General features: G+C 39.4%; 1 protein-coding gene across 11 annotated transcripts in view; it reads right to left on the bottom strand.

The window, feature by feature from the left end:
- TAOK3 (TAO kinase 3) overlaps positions 1-19,310 on the bottom strand; it is a 183,611-nt gene that overhangs the window by 2,821 nt on the left and 161,480 nt on the right. For all 11 annotated transcript variants that reach the window (XM_070475283.1, XM_020877283.2, XM_070475285.1 and 8 more), the window contains 3 exons: positions 17,033-17,236; positions 9,193-9,432; positions 7,612-7,824 (listed from right to left, as the gene is read on the bottom strand). In XM_070475283.1, coding sequence (XP_070331384.1) covers positions 7,612-7,824; positions 9,193-9,432; positions 17,033-17,236 — 657 coding nt within the window. The remainder of the gene's footprint in view (positions 1-7,611; positions 7,825-9,192; positions 9,433-17,032; positions 17,237-19,310) is intronic.

The raw sequence follows: 19,310 nt of genomic DNA, 5'->3' as shown, positions 1-19,310 counted from the left end.
TCCAAGTCTCTCTCTCTCTTTTTTTCATCTCAAGCAAGTAACAGTAATAGTGCTTGCTTTCTAAGATTTGTATGAAGATTAAATGAAAAAATTCATATAAAATTCTAGGCATAGTTCTTGATGTCTACCAAAGGGTCAGTAAACAGCAGCTGCGATCATTATTTTGACTAACCATTTCCATATTTAGATATCTTTAAGCCCCAAACCATCATACATTTAGATATCCTTAGCTCTAAGAAGAAGAAAAAAAAAAAGAGTCCAATCTCCATAACATTTGAGGAATATACCACACTACCATTATGTTTCCAGCAAGTAAATCTGGTCCCTATAATGTTGGCTATACTTTATCCTGCTGGCCAGCCATCGAAAACTCAAGTGGTTCAAAATCTCTTTCCCATAGAAGGTAGCCTGGATAATCTTAAGGGTCATATTCCAGTTTGAAGTAGTGAAATCTAGATAAAATTTCCCTTGTTCCCTGCAGCACCCGTGCTTTGTATTATTTATTCACCAAGATACTGATCCTATGTGGGGAATGGGCCAAGGCAACCAGCAGAAATGCCAACCTTTCAATAAGTACAGTCGAAAATTTAGGGCCATAAGCAGGACTGTGTTTAGGGATGATGGCCCTCCTGCCACACCAGGTTTAGTTTGGTCTAGATCTAGCAGGCCCTCAGTTCAGCTGCGAACTATAAGTATATTGGCATGTTTCCATACAGACTGCTTTGCCAAGATATTTACTTTCTACCTTAAACTGCTTTCCCTATTCTGTACAATTTATGACAAGTAACAGCATTTCTTAATCTCTTGACTCAGTTATGGTTTTTTGAAATGTTATTAGAATAGTTTTATAAAGCTATTTTTATAGTGTCTTCTTTTGTACTTTTGGAGAAATGTATTCTATCAAAGGAACACAAAATAAATAATGGAGTCATATTTCCAAAGTACTTTCTAATAATTAATCCTAACCAGTTTTCACTCAAATCCACCCACTAGAGAGGATGCTACTCTTCTCATTCTCCCAATGACAAATGAAGGGAGAAGAGATACTAGACACAAAGAATGGTCACTCTGTAGCAGCAACAGCTCAGGTAAAGCCCAAAGGGTTTACCGGCTCCCAGTGAGGTTGTTCTTGATTCCCTCTTGATATGGGAGGCTTCTTACCAATAAAGGGAATGAAGTCTATTATTTTCTATCTGGTTTGGTTAATTGTCATGAGTACTGACCAGAGGCTCATTCTCTGGACAATTCAGACCACTGAATTACCTTTGTCTTCTTTTATTTCTTGCATTCCATTATTAATGTCAGTAACTATGTTACTCTTAACCAGCTCTGACTCTAAAATACTGTCAGTCTAGAAAGCAGAGGATATTACAGTATTTGATATTCATCAACTCAAAGTTGCACATACCAAATCCATTAGGAAGTGTTATAAAAGTTTAGGTAAATATCAGGTCTGTTCCCTCTACTGGGTTAAATTCAAGAAAGGGATGTGATAGAAGCAGCATAATGTAGTAGTGGCCAGACATACAGGCTTACGGGGTCCCCCAAAATGGGTTCAAAATGCAGTTCCACCACTAATTAGCTACTTACCATTAAATGACCCTCTAAGTCAAGAGTGGGTACACTATGGCCTAAAGGGCAAATTTGGCTTGTTGCCTATTTCTGTAAATGAAGTTTTCCTGGAACAGACACACTCATTCATGGATGCACTATGACTGCTTTTGTATGACAATGGCAGAGTTGAGTAGTTGTGACACAGACTCTGTGGTTCACAAAAGCCTAAAACATTTACCATCTGCCCCTTTACAGAAAAAGTTTGTTAATCCTTACCCTAAGCAAGTAACTTAACTTCAATAAACCTCAGTTTCCTCACAAGTAAATCAGGGTTTAAAAAAAGTAACTACTTCAAAGGTTAGAGGGGATTCACAAAAATGATATAACACAAAATACTTACAACAGTGCCTGGCACATGGTAAGTGAGTAGTAAAGGAAGCTGTAATTATCATCTGTACTTTTATCTCCTCCCTGCCACAGAAGGAAGGGTTATTTCTCTTCTTTTATTCAAGGGCAATCATGAACCTATATTCCTGACCCTGTTCTCTCTCATCTTATGTAACAAACATCCATTGAGCACTTGCTGGATGCTAGGCATTGTAGCAGATGCTGAGAATTACAAATAGGAACAAAACCCAATCTTTATTGGAATGCCACCAATCTTTATGTCCCAACTGCTAATTCTCTCCTTCTTACCTTTAACTCCTGTATGCACTCCTTGTCCTCATCTTACATCTCATCTCTGACCATCCTGAAAGGGCCCTTATCTTACCTGTCCTCCCAGGAACATGTGATACTATGGGCTGCCCCTTCCTTCCTGGACTCTCTCCTGGCTTCTGAGACACCACACCCTCTTGGTTTCTCCTTCCTTCCTTTCCTTTTCCAGTTATTCTCTAACCCTCACTGGGTCATTAAATATGGGTGCTCCTTAGGACTTTGTCAGTCTTCTTCCTCTAACCTCCCTTCCTGAGGAGTCTCATCTATTTCAAAGGTTTCAATTACCATCTTTCTGCAAATGATTCCCACAACCACACCTCTATTTCAGACTTCATTTCTGAGATTCAGGCTAGCTTATCCACTCTATATGAGATATCTTCATCTGGATGGTTCCCAGGCCTTCAAGCTCAACTTGACTAATATATGTATAAATATTTACATACATACATACATATATGTGTGTGTGTGTATTTTTCTGGTTGCACTGTGCAGCATGCAGGATCTTAGTTCCCTGACCAGGGATCGAACCCTCGCCCTCTGCAGTAGAAGTGCAGAGTCTTAACCACTGGACGGCCAGGGAAGTCCCTCAACATGACTATTACGTTGGTGCAAAAGTAACTGTGGTTTTGCATTGCATTTGATATTGAAATATGTTCTTAAATAAATAAATGTGGTTATGTTATACATTTTAATTCACATTTCTTGATTTATGATTTTTGCTAGTGAATTATTACTTACTGTTTATTTTATATGTACTTTGGAATATGGAAATGATGTTAGACAAAAAGCAAATTCAAGTGATTTCCTTATTTGAGTGTAAAATGGGTCATAAAACAATGGAGACAGCTCACAACATCAACAACGTATTTGGCCCAGGAATTGCTAATGAACATACAGTGCAGTGGTCACTCAAGTTTTGTAAAGGAAACAAGAGCCTTAAAGATGAGAAGCACAGAGGCCAGCCATCAGAAGTTGACAATGACCAACTGAGAGGATCATCAAAGCTGATCTTAAAACCACACGAGAAGTTGCCCAAGAACTCAATGTTGACTGTTCTATGGTCGTTCAGCATTTAAAGCAAATTGGAAAGGTGAAAAAACTTGGTAAGTGGGTGCCTCGTGAGCTGACCAAAAATAAAAATCATTGTTTTGAAGTGACATCTTCTCTTATTCTGTGCAAGCGACAACAATTTCTTGGTTGAATTGAGATGTGCAATAAAAAGTGGATTTATATGACAACCAGTGATGACCAGGTCAGTGGATGGACTGAGAAGCCAAAGCACTTCTCAAAGTCAAACTTGTACCAAAAAAGGTCAAAGTCAGTGTTTGGTGGTCTGCTGTCACTTGATCCACTACAGCTTTCTGAATCCTGGTGAAATCATTACATCTGAAAAGTATGCTCAGCAAATTGATGATATGCACCAAAAACTGCAACTCCTGCAGCATCAATCAGCAGAAAGGGTCCAATTCTTCTCCACAACAACGCTCAAGTGCATGTCACACAACCAATGCTTCAGAAGTTCAATGAACTGGACTATGAAGTTTTGCTTCATCTGCCATATTCACCTGACCTCTCGTCAACCAACTTCCACTTCTTCAACTTTTTGTAGGAAAAATGCTTCCACAACCAGCAGGAGGCAGAAAATGCTTTCCAAAAGTTTGTTGAATTCTGAAGCACAGACTTTTAAGCTATAGGAATAAATCAACTTATTTCTTATTGGTAAAAATGTGTTGATTATAATGGTTCCTATTTTGATTAATAAAGATATGTTTGAGCCTAGTCATAATGATTTAAAATTTAGGGTCTGAAACTGTAATTACTTTTGCACCAACCTAATAATACTAACTAATCATTGTTTCCTTCCTACTTTCCCAATTTCCAATTCCTTTTTTGACCATATAGATAAATGGTATCATCATCTACCATTTTATTCAAACCAGAGACTGGGTGTCATTCTTAATATCTCACTCTCCACATTCAATCTGTTACTAAATGCTTCTAGTTCCACCTCCTGCCTAGTTCTCAAACTGAGTCACTTTCTGCTTCATCCTGTTTCCTCTCTAGTCTGGCCACCATTCCTTCACACCCAGTTAAAGGCAGCAACTTTATACACGCTCTCCTTATACCTGCACTTGCTATCTCCCAAGCCATTTTCCACATTTCACCAGTTATCATTTAAAAATTTAAATCTGACATCAGTCTCCTCCTTATTGCTCTTTAATGGCTTCCCAGTGCTTTTAGGATAAGATCAAAATTCTTAAGAAAGCTTACTAGCCTATACATGATCTAGTCTTATTCTTGTGTTAGTTGCCTCCTAGTTCTCCATATTCCAAATACAATAGACTTTGAGTCTTTTAAAAGTGATACCGTCTTTCCCATCTTTACAAATGTATAATAGTTTTGCCTAGAATGTGCTCCCTACCCCTTGGCTTAAATAATCACTTTGTCTGAGAGGTCTTTCCTGACTCTCCAGACTAGCCTCGCTCTGTGGGCACACTGCACTTGTTCTGCTGTTACATGTAGATTTTTCCAACATGTTTCCTTCACTCTTTCATAAATTCCATGAGGACATTATCATCCTCTGTTTTCTTCATCACATTATTACTGGATGTCAGGGGCACAGCAGAGGCATTCAATAAATACTTATTAGATGGATGGATGAATGAATCATACTGGTTTCTATTCTCAACTTGGAGAAGGCAATGGCACCCCACTCCAGTACTCTTGCCTGGAAAATCCCATGGACAGAGGAGCTTGGTAGGCTGCAGTCCATGGGGTTGCGAAGAGTCGGACACAACTGAGCGACTTCACTTTCACTTTTCACTTCCATGCATTGGAGAAGGAAATGGCGACCCACTCCAGTGTTCTTGCCTGGAGAATCCCAGGGACGGCAGAGCCTGGTGGGCTGCTGTCTATGGGGTCGCACAGAGTCGGATACGACTGAAGCAACTTAGCAGCAGCAGCAGCTATCCTCAACTAAGGACATGTTTAAGCCTTTCCAATTAGTAGAAGTCCCCCTCTAACTGTTTCTTCCTTTAGCTAGAGCTCTATTTCACCTTTCCTTCACTGACAAGAATCTGGGAAAAGCAGTCTCACAGTTTTTATCTCATTCTATAATCCCTTTTTTCCATTTCCAGCACTCCACTGTCTGTGACAAGCAATGGACAAAGCCACCGCTGGGTCCACCTGGTCTCTCTGAAACATCTGAATTCATCAACTAGAAACCTTTGCTCTGGCTTCTGTGACACTCTTTTTGGTTCCCCTTCCACAATGTTGGTTATTCATCTTCTTTGGTCTAACTTCTACTTTGCCTTCAAATGTTGGTGCCCACTACTCTGTTCTGAGTCCTCTTCTTCTTTAAACACGATCTCCTATCCCTTGGAGGTCTCAGGTATTCCCAACAGCTACAACTGCCCCCATATAATAATGACTAACTTTTTTTAGCTGTGTCTCATGGCATCAGCAATCTTAGTTCCCCAATCAGGAACTGAACCTGTGCCCCCTGCATTAGAAGCACAGTCTTATCCACTGGATGGCCAAGGAAGTCTTTTAAATTTAAAAATTTTTAAATTAAGAATTATTTTTGGCCATGCTACATGGCATGTGGTATCTTAGTTCCTCGCCTAGGGATCAAACTCAATCAGGGATCAAACCCGAGCCCCCTGCATTTGAAATGCAGAATCTTAACCTCTGGACCACCAGGGAAGTCAACAATGACTAACTTTTTGATGTTAACTCTGACACCCTTTTGAACTGAAGACTACCATCTCTGTACCTTTCCACCTAGATACCCACAGAGCTCAGTTAACAGGTCAAGTATCTTCAAGGCACCCAAACTCATTCCTCCTTCTGATTTTTGATCTTGGTAAAATGATGACCCGTTCCACTGTTATCAAACCTACCTCTCAAATTGGTCCCTAAGTTCTCTCTATTCTACCTTCTAAATATTCCTCAAATCCTCCTCTCCCTCCTCATTACCTCCATTACCATGTTCTTAGTTCAGGGCTTCATTTTTTCCCCCTGGACTATTACAATAGCTTTCTTTTCTTTTTTTTTTTACAATAGCTTTCTAATAGGTCTCGTTACCTGCATTTGCCACATTTACAGCCAGTATCTTTCTACAGCCCACATCGGATCCTGTCACTTTCCTTCTTTAGATAGGTTTCAGCAGCTCTCTCTCTCTCTTTTGGCCACACCCCACGCATGTAGGATCTTGGTCCCCTAACCATGCCCCCTGCAGTGGAAGTGCAGTCTTAACCACTGGACCACTGTGCAAGTCCTTTTAGCAGCTCTTCATTGTTGATAGAACAACGTCCACATTCCTGGCTTTTGAGGCTCGACCCCTGATTATCCACCAGCTGCCCGTCATCCTCCTACCACCAACTACTCACAGTTTCTCAAATGCACCATCCTCTTTCAGGCCCTGGAATCTTTACATATACTGTATTGTCTGCCAGGAGTAATTTTTCCATTTCTGCTCATTTGACCAACTATTACTCTTTTAAGAGTCATCTCCTTGTGAAACCTTCACTGAATTACTGGGCAAATTCCCATCCCTGGCTCACCAAGACCTAAGTTATGACTTCACCATTTTGGGCTCCCACAATCCTCCTCCTTGAACTTTTGGGCTCATGCCATAGTTCTTTCACTCCCCAAATGCATACTTTCTATCTTTGAGCCTCTGTCTATGTAGGCCCTTTTCTACATAACCTGTTTGCATCAATAAATTCCTTCATGCTTCTTGGCTTCTGCTGAGAAGCTTTTCCTAGACCAGATTCATTGTTCCTACTTACCCTCCCATAGATCCTGGCACCTCCCAATTCAAAGCACTTTTATGTTTTATTTTCATTGCTTAATTATCTGACCTTCTTACTTGACTGATAAATGTGTGAGGACAGGGACCACTGTCATCTCTCTAGTTCATCACTCTTATCTCTGAGCCCGGCAGAGTGCTGAGCATAGGTGCTTAGTAAGATTTTACCAAATGAACGTGTCTGTGTGTTTCATTCATTTGTGCCTGAAATTAGCTGTGAAATCTTTGGCGAATGAAATTATGATATTACATGCGGTATCTATTGCACTGTGCCCTCAAAGAACCTATGTGCCACAGGTCTCATTTAGTGCATTATTCCTTGAATTCCATCTCTTAAAACACACTCCAGCAAGTATCCGCACTGGCTTGGCTTTATTCACCGTCGTCATTTCCTTCAGTTCTTTGGGTGGAAAAACACCAATATCCTAAATGTGCACAAGAATCATCCTGGAACCAAAAGGCTGGATCTTGAATTTTCTTGATTCCCAAAGCTCTTGAAGCCGTGGCACTGAACCTAAACCACTTACCGCTTGAGAGGCCATCATTTCATTTATACTCTGTTCATACTGCTCTGCCAAAATGGCAAGTTTTCTTGTCTGCTCATCTTTCAGTGTCTTTAAGATTGTTTTGTGCTCATTCTTTGGAGTAACTTCCAACTGGTGATTCTTGAGTGCTTTATACTGTTTGGTCTGTACTTTGCAAGTGTCCTGAAACTGTTTTTTAATTTGCATTTCCATGGCCTGTATAGAAAAAGTGACAAAAGGAAAATAAAGGCACATCAGTAAACACAGAAAGTCTTCCATTCTCATGATACAGTATAGGTTCTGGGACCAACTGTGTTTTGGTGCAGGGACCGATACTACTAGTCAATGATAATGAAAATAATACATAAGTCACAGATAGGAGTTACCTCTACCAATACTTTTGGTTTTATTGTCTGAATAGAAGTTGTTTTGAATTTACAAATAGATTTAAAAAATGAATTTTTACAAAATCACAACTCAAAGATGATCATGGAATACTGTGAAGCTTAGTTTGTTAAAAGCTTGTTCATTATTTCAGTGGTTTCCTTATCAAAATTTTCAGTGTCTTCTACTGCTTGTTGCCCCACCTCTTTTTAACTGCTTCCCCTGTTTCCAAGTAAGAAAGGGGACGGCAACATAGAGACCATCGCTCACTGCTCTGTGTCTCCTGGACAAATCAATGAAGGACAGCACTGGGTTACACTTCATATCACAACCCATTCCCACTGCTTGCATGTAGCAACATCAAATATGCATTTTGGCAAAGATAAGGTGGGGTTTTTTATTGTAAGTCCAAAAGACATTCCATCATGTTGCTTGATAGTCACATGTATACTTCATGAACATGTGGAGGAATTTGGAAGACAAGGATCACTAATTAGACAGGTTGGCATCTGGCTAGAGAGGATCATGGCCAGTGTGGTTGAGGTTGACTTTGTATCTTTGAAAATACTGACAATGACTTCCTTGACATATATCAATGGCTTGGTCCACATAGCTTGTTAATTAGCAGTCGGCTAAAATTCTCTGGAGGTAGTGAGGGCTAAAGGAGCTCCATATTCCTAGTGTAGGTAAAGCAAATGCTTGGTATGTCACTGCTGATTCCCATGCCTGGGAGAGATGTCACTAGTACATTATACTCTTTGTTACTAAGTGTAGATATGGCTTTAGAGTCTTTCTCAATAGAGTAGCACTCAAGGTAGCTAACGCCAATAATCTGACTGGCATGACTGATAAAATTTATCTGCTATATTTCTGTCAGGTAACTTTCTCATTTCCTGGGATAAGAACCATGGACCGCTGTTATTTTATGTTATAATTTTAAAGAGGGAATGTCATGACAGGGGTCAAAGAGGTTGTATATAATGGATACAAAGAAAAAATGGAGATATCACATGGCCCAGAAACATCTCTTTAGGAGTCTGTTATACCCAGACTCTTGTGCTTCTGATTCAGTAGCCGAGGGGCCCTGAAAAGTGCAATTTTATGGAGTTGCCCAGGTGATTCTGTCAGTCATCCACGTGTAGGAACCATTGATACAGCTTATCTGTGTTTTGGAACACAAACCAGGGAATTTCCTCTCACCTTTAAGTTTTTTGGCTGTTGCCGAAGTTCCATGACATGCTTTCTGTGCAGTTCCCTTTCTCGCCTCTTATTGTACTCCAGCTGGTTTTCCAGTTCAGTCTGGTGCTGTAGCCGGATCAGATCCATGCGGAGTTTCTGTAACGTGTGCAGCTGCCTGTACTCAAGCTCTCGGGTGGACTCGTCGTGCCGGATCAGCATGGCATGCTCCATCTCCTTCTGTGTCCTCTTTTTATTTAGTTCCTGCATTTAGCGACAAAAAGTACACGGAGAGAGATGAATGGAGATGAACTGGAGAAAAGGCACCACTCAGTAAGGGATGGCAAGCAATAGCACTATTAACTGTCTCTTAATTGCCCATTAGTGTTTGGCACATGACTTAATAAGACTAGATGAACAATCCCTGGAGACTGAGATTCTGTCTGTGGTTCCACCATTTACAACTTGGGCATCTTCAGAGCCACCACAACTACTCTATCTGTAAAATGGGATTATTCTGCCTGACTCCTTCTTACCTCACAGAGCTGCGGAGAGCCTTAATTAGGTGATGTGTTATGCATGGGTCTAAATAAATGTTTCTTTAGTTAGGCTGCTGGCTGGCTGCCCATTAAAAGCATGTGAGGAAGCTTTTAAACCAAAAGATGCCTGAGTCTCATAATCTGAAATTCTGAAAACCGAGTGGAGTGTGACCCTGACATCAATAGTTTTAAGAGTTGTCTGCTACTGTTTAGTTGCTAAGTTGTGTCCAACACTTTGTGACTCCACGGACTGTAGCCTGCCAGGATCCTCTGTCCATAGAATTTCATAGGCAAGAATACTGAAGTGAGTTGCTATTTCCTTCTCCAGGGGATCTTTCTGACCCAAGGTCTGAACCCACGTCTGCTTGGCAGGTGGATTCTTTACCACTGAGTCAACATCTAGGTAGATCTAATATGCAGTCAGAGTTGAGAATCGCTCTATTAAACTGATCTTGTCTGCAATGTTCCTAGATTTTGGGGAAATATCCCGCTTTTGCATGTATCAAAAGTAGGCTAATTACCTATTTTTCAAAATCTCAGAGGTCAGTGCTCACTGGGAAAAAGCAGATGAGATCTCTCCCCATTCATCTTTTCCATTACAGTCTGTTTGATCATTTCTAGAGCTAATCATTCTGCTCCTCCCAGTTTTACTCATGTCTTTCTCTTTTGTTGAAGGGGGAAAGAAAGGAAACTAGAATTAAAAAAAAAAAAAGGAGGAGGAAGTTGGGTGAAACTATTTTATTCACCAATTCAAGAATATTTCCTGAATGGCAGTGTATCAAAGCTGTGAACCATGTTCTCTGGGTACATAAAAATACTTACTAAGCCTTGACTTGGTGGCCAACTTGCTAACACCCTCACAGGGAAATATAACAGACACTTATGAAAGTATATGCTCAGCTCACAGCACACTGAATCAGTCTATCTTCTCTCCTGGGAATTTGGATTCAGGGACGGTTAATCTCTGTGTGTGTGGTTAGAATAGAGGGGAATATTAAAAACTACATATGTGGTAGCCACCTGCTGCTATAAGGACTAAGGATCAGATAAAGCTGAGCTTCAGAGCAAGAAGAATGATAGAGAAGAAAGAAAGGCAGGAAATACACTGATACCCAAGTTCCTGACTGGTTCTAAGCTCTCCTTGTAGGTCCAGCTATATCATTGCTACTGGGCTTTATGAAACATCTCTATGTTTCTGTAGAAAATACCCTGGTTTTGGTTTTAGCCAGCTCAAATAAATTTCAGTAACATGCAAACAAAAGAAGCTTGATTAATACAGGGACATAAATTTTATGTGTGTTCTTTTTTTCAAAAGTGCAAGGTTGGAAGTGATAAGAGATACAAAAGAGATGAAGATTATTTGCTAGAAGATTTCCAAAAAGAATGTTATCACTACTAGTTAAGAAGAGCAAGGAAAGGAGAAAGCCCTTAAGCTGAACTTTAAACCAGAATAGGGTGCCTCTCCTTTTCAATGGCACCCACTATGGAGAAAATGCAAGATCATTTTCATAAGAGATATCAGTAATATTTGTGCACTGGCATGGTTGAGAAATATCTCGTGTATTGGGCCTTCCATCCACTTGAAGAGAAGTCCTTTAAACAGCACAGTATCTGTTACTGGAGCAAAGTTGCTAGTCATTCATTTACTTATTCAACACATATTTGTTTAGCATTTCCTACGTGTTGGGCTCTGTTTTAGGTGCTAAGAAGGGTCCAGTGAACAAGTACATTCCCTCATGGGCTTATTTTCTAGTGGGGAAATACCTGGAGTATAAATGCATTTGTTACAAACAATAAAAGATAATCTCCAGAGCATCTTCCCACATCCTCTCCCACGTTTTTCTTTTCCTTTATTTTCCTTCCTTACCTGGACCATCAAATGGCTTTTAAAAATCACTAACTGGCCCCTAGGTGGCACCAAAGGATGGTGAGGGCCTCTCGGAGACTAAAGCCAAGGAAAGCTTTTTGGATGGCTAAAGATTCTGTTCCTAGATCACTATCATCTTCAGTCTTTGAGTACCAGGAGCCCCAGTATTGGGCATTTACACATTCCACACATTTTCCTAAATGGAAAAGTTCAAACTGAGTCTCAGCTACCCAGAGCTCAGAAATTCACAGGGGGGAGAAAGATACAAAGCAAACAGCACTTTCAGAAGAAAACAAACGCTTCTCTGTGTAATGGAATGCTTCAGGATGTTGTCCTTGGAATAACTGCATCAGAATCACTTGGAAGCAACTGGACTTGATAACATTCCACCCAGGTAATTCTGATATATACTAAAGTTTGAGAATCAGTGGAAAAATAATTCAGGGTGTGAGTCAGTTTTAGCTTTTCCACTGACTCATTATGTATGGCATTTGGTAAGACTTTAAATCTACATTTTGGTTTCCTCAGGTGTAAAGTGAGGATAATAGTACCCATCGTGAACTACCAGTCTTGTGAAGTTGAAAGGAAAGACCATAAGAAGATGCTTCAGAATATATATAACATGCCATTACTATTTTTCTACATTCAGAAGTGAATATCTGGCACACAATAACAAATCTAGATACTATAAACTATTTAAAAGCTGAGAGAAAAATAATACTGAAATGGTTTTTTCTATTACAATTGTAGTAGAAATTACCTTTAATTAACTACCTTTAATTCATATGTCTGAGTTGCAGAGATGGTAAGCTACCTATAATATTTTACACTATGGGAAAAAAACATTATTCAGCTTATTATGAGCCCATTGCTATACCTACATAATAATGTGTAGTGTGCTCTCAATTATTAAAAGTGATTTTATATATCTTGCTCAATCCTAGCTGCAATCCTACACAGTGGTAAGACTATTAGGATTTAACCATTTTTATATATGATAGTAAGGCATTGGGGAATGGAAAGGCTAACATAAGGTTACATAATTTCTATAAAGTAGAACTGAAGCTAAAACTCAGGGTTTTTAGCTTTTCAACATTTTCCACTAAAAATGTCCCAAAGAATGGCTTATGTTTTTCTGTTTTATGCTGTTTCAGTCTGGAATACAATATTCTGAAGAATCCCTCTGCTCTAGCTAGACATGATGCAATGGTTGCTTTTAGTCTGTACAAATGATACAATATATATAGTAAGGCCACACTCTAGCTTATATAAATTCAATAAAATGAGTTGAGCAAAAATACAAAAACAAATTTCATGGTAGAGGTGATTCTGTGCACTCCATGTATATATGCCTTGGAGGGAGTATAAGATGAGAGGCAGGCAGCTCCCTTTACCCCAGCCTACATCACATGCACTGAGCATCACACCAGGCTGAATATGAATTTAGGGGTGAAACACACATACAACATATGGCCATGACAGTACACCATGGCCACAAAACACATTTCTGTACACATTATTTGAACCTACCTCCTCTGAGATGTGGACCTAGGGTGTATCCCCCAAACACACGTTCCCCAACCATGAAACAAACATTCTATTTAAGTTTCAATGGACGTACTATTGACTTCCTTAAAAGCATCTGATCTGACTCAAAAATTTTTGTGTTCATGTCCACTGACACTGAGTAAGAATGAGAATTCAAAATATAAGTGGGGATGTTGTTAGCCTATGACATTTAATATTTTCTTAGCTTCAGTTCTTAGCTGCATAACTGGTTAGGAAGCCAGTTATGAGCACTAATGTGTAGTGATCATAAAAGAGGCTCAACTCAGCCTATGGTGATCTTTTTAAATGTTTTCATTAATAAAAAGGAATGGTGGGGACTTCCCTGGAGGTCCAGTTGTTAAGACTCCACACTTTCACTGCAGGGCATATGGGTTTGATGTCTAATTAGGGAACTAAGATCTTGCATGCTGTGTGGCAAGACTAAAAAAAATTTAAAGTCTACCAAAAAAAAAAAAAAAAAGTGGGGGGGGATTGCTAATGCTCAGTTTTGGCAAAGGTAGAGGAAAACAAGCACTTTTTCTTGGTGGGAGTTATAAATCCTTAGAGGGCAATTTGACAATATCTATTTAAAATGTAGGTGTATACACTCTGACCTAAAAATTCTCCTCCTGAGAATATTATATCCTACAAAATACTTGCTTACATGTAAAAAGTGATATTGCACAACTCCAACAGAATACCCAGAGAAGTGCCTCATTAAATAAATTATTCTATAGCCATACCAAAAAGTACTATTGATAATTAAAAAGAATGAGGCAGAGTTATATGTTTTAGATAGTAAATGAAAAATAATACAAAAGGAAAAGAGTTATGAAACAGTAAACTGGTTATTTTTGTAGGTTCAGTATCCATTTCCCCTTCTTTTTGTTAACAGGCTCCTCTTTTTGCTTCAGAAACTACTCCACCCTGTGTGGAAATCAGAGCGACTACTGAGTAAGTGAATAAGCACATTACCCAATCAAGTGCTATCTCTCCTAGGAATTTGAGTCTTAAGCAGAAATGATACAAAGATGAAACATGGTTGGAGGAGGTACATCCAAATGGCAGTGTCTTGAGGAACGACCATTAGCTCTTGCCCTCTAGGTCACGAAGTTGCTTTCCCAGCTTGATTCTTCATCTTTTCCAGCTTGGGTCTTCAGCTCTGTCATCTACCAGATATCCTTCCAATAAATTCCTTTCCATGCTAAGTCAGTCAGTTTGTTTCTATTGCTTGCAAATCAAATAACCCACTGGTACTAACAGAATCTTATTTTTGTAAGATTTAAGTTATATATAATATATAAGTTGTATATGTATATATATATATACATATATATATACATACATAGATATACACACACACACACACATGCATATCTGAAAAAACTCTGGTAATATATCTGCCAAATTAATGGTGACTGTCCCAGGGTAGAAAATGGGTGGGATGGGATTATCGAGCACTTTCACAACTAAGTGTTTTTCTGCATTTGTCTTTTTTCAATGTTCTTTTATAAATAGAAGACAAAAAACTGAACATTTTCACTAAGGTGGCTCCAGAATAATACTAAACAAAGGAAAAGTTAGACTTTTCAGAAATAAACCCTTGTAGAGTTATTCTTCACCCAGTTGGTTAGAACCTGATGCTAACGAATATAGTTTCTATCATTTGGAGGAATAATTGTCTTCTATAGCTTTTGCTTTTATTGGCACTAACTGCCCCTTAATCTCAGACTTCTTTCAAATATGTGACACTAGAACAAAAATAATAACTGCCAGTTGGAAAGAATCCCAAATACCTTGTTTCTTTTTGATTTGAAATTTTTTAGCCTTCTAACAAACTCAACACATGTAATATTGAATTAACCAGTTTCTTCCCAATACCTCTCTCTAAGCTTCTCTGTTTCTGCCCAAATCTACATTTCCCCAGCTCTTAAATCCTAGAAATAACTTTGACTCTAACCTCATCTCTTTCTCATATCCTTTTGTATGCCAAGTCCAGCTTATTTTATACTGCAAAATGTTTCAAACCCATCTCTCTTTTTTGCCAGCTAACACCCTATCTGTGTCTATACCCTATTCCTACCACCGGATCTCTTTGCTTCTAGTTTCTTCCCTCTAAATTCAATGTTTCTCAACCTTCCACCCTCACCCCCACCCCATTATTTCCAGCAGGGGCCTTTTTAGACTCCACCCTTCCCTGACCATTCTCACCATTGAAATGCTAATAACAAACATGTACTGTATATCTTTTTATGTACTCTAGCCCTTCAGAGGGCCACAAGTCACTATAAAATCTAAGATCCCTCCTCCACAAGAACTCCCTTTTTATTCCCCAGGGGGTAATATTGCTCCCACTGACCATGCATGCTCTAATCAGTCTGTGTATCACCACCAAACTGGGCTAATCTCTGTAAAGTAGAATGTTAGCCATATCACTCACTGACTGGCTCAAAAATGTTCAGTTTCTCCCTCTTCCAATAAGATGAGATAACACAGATAAACAGCCTGAGCCTGGCCCATGATTATGTGTTCAATAAATTTTAGTTTGCTCCACCCTTTTTTCTTCCCATTTGAATACTGCTCTCCAAAAAGCTTAAACCAATTCACATTTTCATTAAATGTGCCTGAAGGGCTTGTTTCCCTACTGCAGCCTAACACTGGGTTTTTAATCTGACTTTGATAATTTTACCAATGTGCTAGCTCACTTGAGGGCTTCTCATATTACTTCAGGTCACAGTGATTTCCTATTGAACTTTGTCTCTGCAACCAATTCACATTCTGTATTCCTCATCTCAGTGAATAACATCATATTCGTCCAATTTCCCAAATTAGAAACTCTGCATTCATTTTTTGACTCCTCTTACTTCTGAAATTCTCACAGCATTTGGTTTGAATTACTGTCAGTTCTGCTTTAGAAATGTCACTCAGATCTAATCTATATCCCCACTGCTTCTTCCAGGTGGAACTAGAGAAAAGGCATTCTTACTGACCTCACTGTATTTTGCCTTGTACCACTCTAGGCTATCTTCAATGCTGAGGCATTCATTCTTCAAAACAAAGAAAAACTCTCATTGTCATTTCTCTGCTTAAAATTCTCTCATTTTTACTTACTTCTCTTTGTAAAGCAATTATCCTTCAATTAAAAATAAATAAATTAAAAAAAAAGCAAAAAAACCCCACCTCTCATGCCTATGCAACTGACTTCAGGCTGAAACCTAAAAGCCTTGCCTTAAGAATCAAGGCCCTCCATCCTGCTTCCAACTGTTCCTGCTCTAACACTCCACTCCACACATCCAGAACACTCAACTCCTCTTCAATCACAAAATCTTCCAAGCCCTTTCACGACTATATGCCTGTGAGAATTTATTTATGTCTACTATGGTAGACAACATATTACACTGTGATTAGTGTGTTACATGTCTGTTTCTCGTGTCTTCAGAGAAAGCTGAAGGTAGGGAGGATAGCTTCTCAATAGCCATAGCATCTCCAGCACGGTAAATAAGAAGGCACTCTGTAAGTGCTGGATGACTGAATGAATTACCTTAACCATTCTGTTCTTTTAAGTGTTACACAGACAGTCACGAAAACTCAAGTCTTTGACAAACAGGTTAAAAGCAAAAATTCTCTATTCTACTTCTTTTGATTCTCTATTGCATGAATTTGGCTTATAATAGGTGTTCAAGAAAATTCTATTTGGAAAAAGTTGATTCCTTGTTCTGTAAATGGGCTTTCTCTGATCAATGGTAAACTCATTCCCTTTCACTTTTGTCTATCTGCTTTGTGTCAGGCATCACACTGAAGTCCGTATAGGTTAAGGACATAGGTATGGACAAAACAGACACAGTCATGATCCTCACAAAGCTTACTGTCTTCATAAGTTAATGATGATAGTTATGAACAAAATACATACCTCCCGAATATTCTGCTGCTCCACTTCATGCCGCTTGATCATTATTTTCCGCTTGAAGAAACGACAGTTTTTGTCATAGTACAGTCTCTGCTGAGTGAGAAGGTGGGCTTCCTCCTCAGCCTGTGTGTGCTGCAAGTTCTCTTTATGCTTGGATATCCGCTCCTGCTTTTCCTTCTTAGGTGTGCTATGGTCCTCATTCATCTCCTTCACAAAACCAAAAACCAAAAAAAAAAAAAAAAAAAAAAAGCCAAGTTCATCAGGCAAAAGGAACTATAATAGCTTGTTGTAATGTAGATAAAATTATTTTTGAAAGCAATTGAGAATGTAAGGTCAGAAAGGCTTGGTGTTGCACTAAACACTCTCCACACCCCATACCTCCCTCTCCCTTTTTTTTTAATCAGTTGAGAGGGAGACATGTTAGCTTTCATGTCTGTCTTCTCACGCTCAGAAATCATGGGTTCACTCATTTAACCAACACATGCTTGCTGAGTTCTTATCATGCAACAGGTGCTGTGCAAGGCAAAGGATACAATGGTGAGCAAACGAACATAGTATCTGCCATGATGGGACTTTACAGTCTAGAATCAAAAATAAATCAAAGAACCACAGAAATTAAGTGAATATTACTGTGATAACTACTGTGTAGTTGAAGTACTTGGTTTGAAGAGTGTTTAATAAAAAATATTTGACCTTGGTAACAACTAAGCTGAAATTTCAAAAATCTGTAGGAGTTAACCAGCAAGAAAGGACAGGGAAGAATACTCTGGGCAGAGAAAACAGCATGTGCAAAACTCTTAGGGCAGGTTAATTGAAACATGGTGCAGTTAAGGAACTGAGAGACGGTCAGGGCAGGTGGTACAGTGTGACATGAAATGAAGCTGACAGGTAGGCAGGACCACTGGAAGTCTTACAGGCCAAGTTAAAGATACTAAGCCTTAGCACAGGAGAAATGGATTTTATATACATGTGGGGGTGTCATAATGAGATGAATTTCAAAAAGATGACTCCGACTGCCATGTGGAAAACAGAATGAAGGAGGCAAGAGTGTGTCCATGGAGACAGCTAGGAAGCTATCACAAAGTCCAGGTGAGAGATAATCATAGCTTGGACAAAGGAGGTGGTGACAAGATGGAGAGAAGTAGGCAGATGTCACAGACGGGAGGTAATGCTGCAAATGTCACTAGTTTGAATTTTAGGAAAAAGCATTCTTCATCTGGTATTAGAGGGTAAATAACAAACCCACCTATATCTCCAAAAGAACAAAATACATAATTGTTTTAGATCATATGGGTGAAGGGAAGAAAGCAGTAAATCAGAACAGGTAAGAAGATGTTACTCTATGGGGAAAGTAAGAAGATCTCTTTTAGAGAAAGTATTGGGCATCCTTTGTTCATACTGTTCACACCTACAAGCTAGACCTTTAATATTTGGTTAACTATTTAGTCTTTTATTGCTATACCTATTTTACTTAAGTTTTGTGACATGGACATCACACACTGTTTAGATTGTTTTTGCACTCAGCTAAGAAGTCTTCGTCAGACTTTATATTTTTGGGCTCCAAAATCACTGCAGATGGTGACTGCAGCCATGAAATTAAAAGACGCTTACTCCTTGGAAGGAAAGTTATGACCAACCTAGATAGCATATTAAAAAGCACAGACATTACTTTGCCAACAAAGGTCCGTCTGGTCAAGGCTATGGTTTTTCCAGTGGTCATGTATGGATGTGAGAGTTGGACTGTGAAGAAAGCAGAGTGCCGAAGAATTGATGCTTTTGAACTGTGGTGTTGGAGAAGACTCTTGAGAGTCCCTTAGACTGCAAGGACATCCAACCAGTCCATCCTAAAGGAGATCAGTCCTGGGTGTTCACTGGAAGGACTGATGCTGAAGCTGAAACTCCAATACTTTGGCACCTCATGCAAAGAGTTGACTCATTGGAAAAGACCCTGATGCTGGGAGGGATTAGGGGCAGGAGAAGGGGACGGCAGAGGATGAGATGGCTGGATGGCATCACTGACTCAATGGACATGAGTCTGAGTGGACTCTGGGAGTTGGTGATGAACAGGGAGGCCTGGCGTGCTGTGATTCATGGGGTCGCAAAGAGTCGGACATGACTGAGCGACTGAACTGAACTGAAGAAGTCTCTGTAAATCAACTTTCAATTTTCCTGTTCCAGTGAAATCTCAGGTGAAATATTATAATCAACAAGAGCAAGAACTATTTCCATCATGGAGTAAGCTTGGATCACAACAGGAAGGCTGGTGAACTCATTTCTAGAT

This window comes from Odocoileus virginianus, chromosome 12 (assembly GCF_023699985.2).
Source record: "Odocoileus virginianus isolate 20LAN1187 ecotype Illinois chromosome 12, Ovbor_1.2, whole genome shotgun sequence".
Lineage (NCBI taxonomy): Eukaryota > Metazoa > Chordata > Mammalia > Artiodactyla > Cervidae > Odocoileus > Odocoileus virginianus.
The sequence above is the reverse complement of the archived record's forward strand: the minus strand, read 5'-3'. Positions and strand labels throughout refer to the sequence as shown.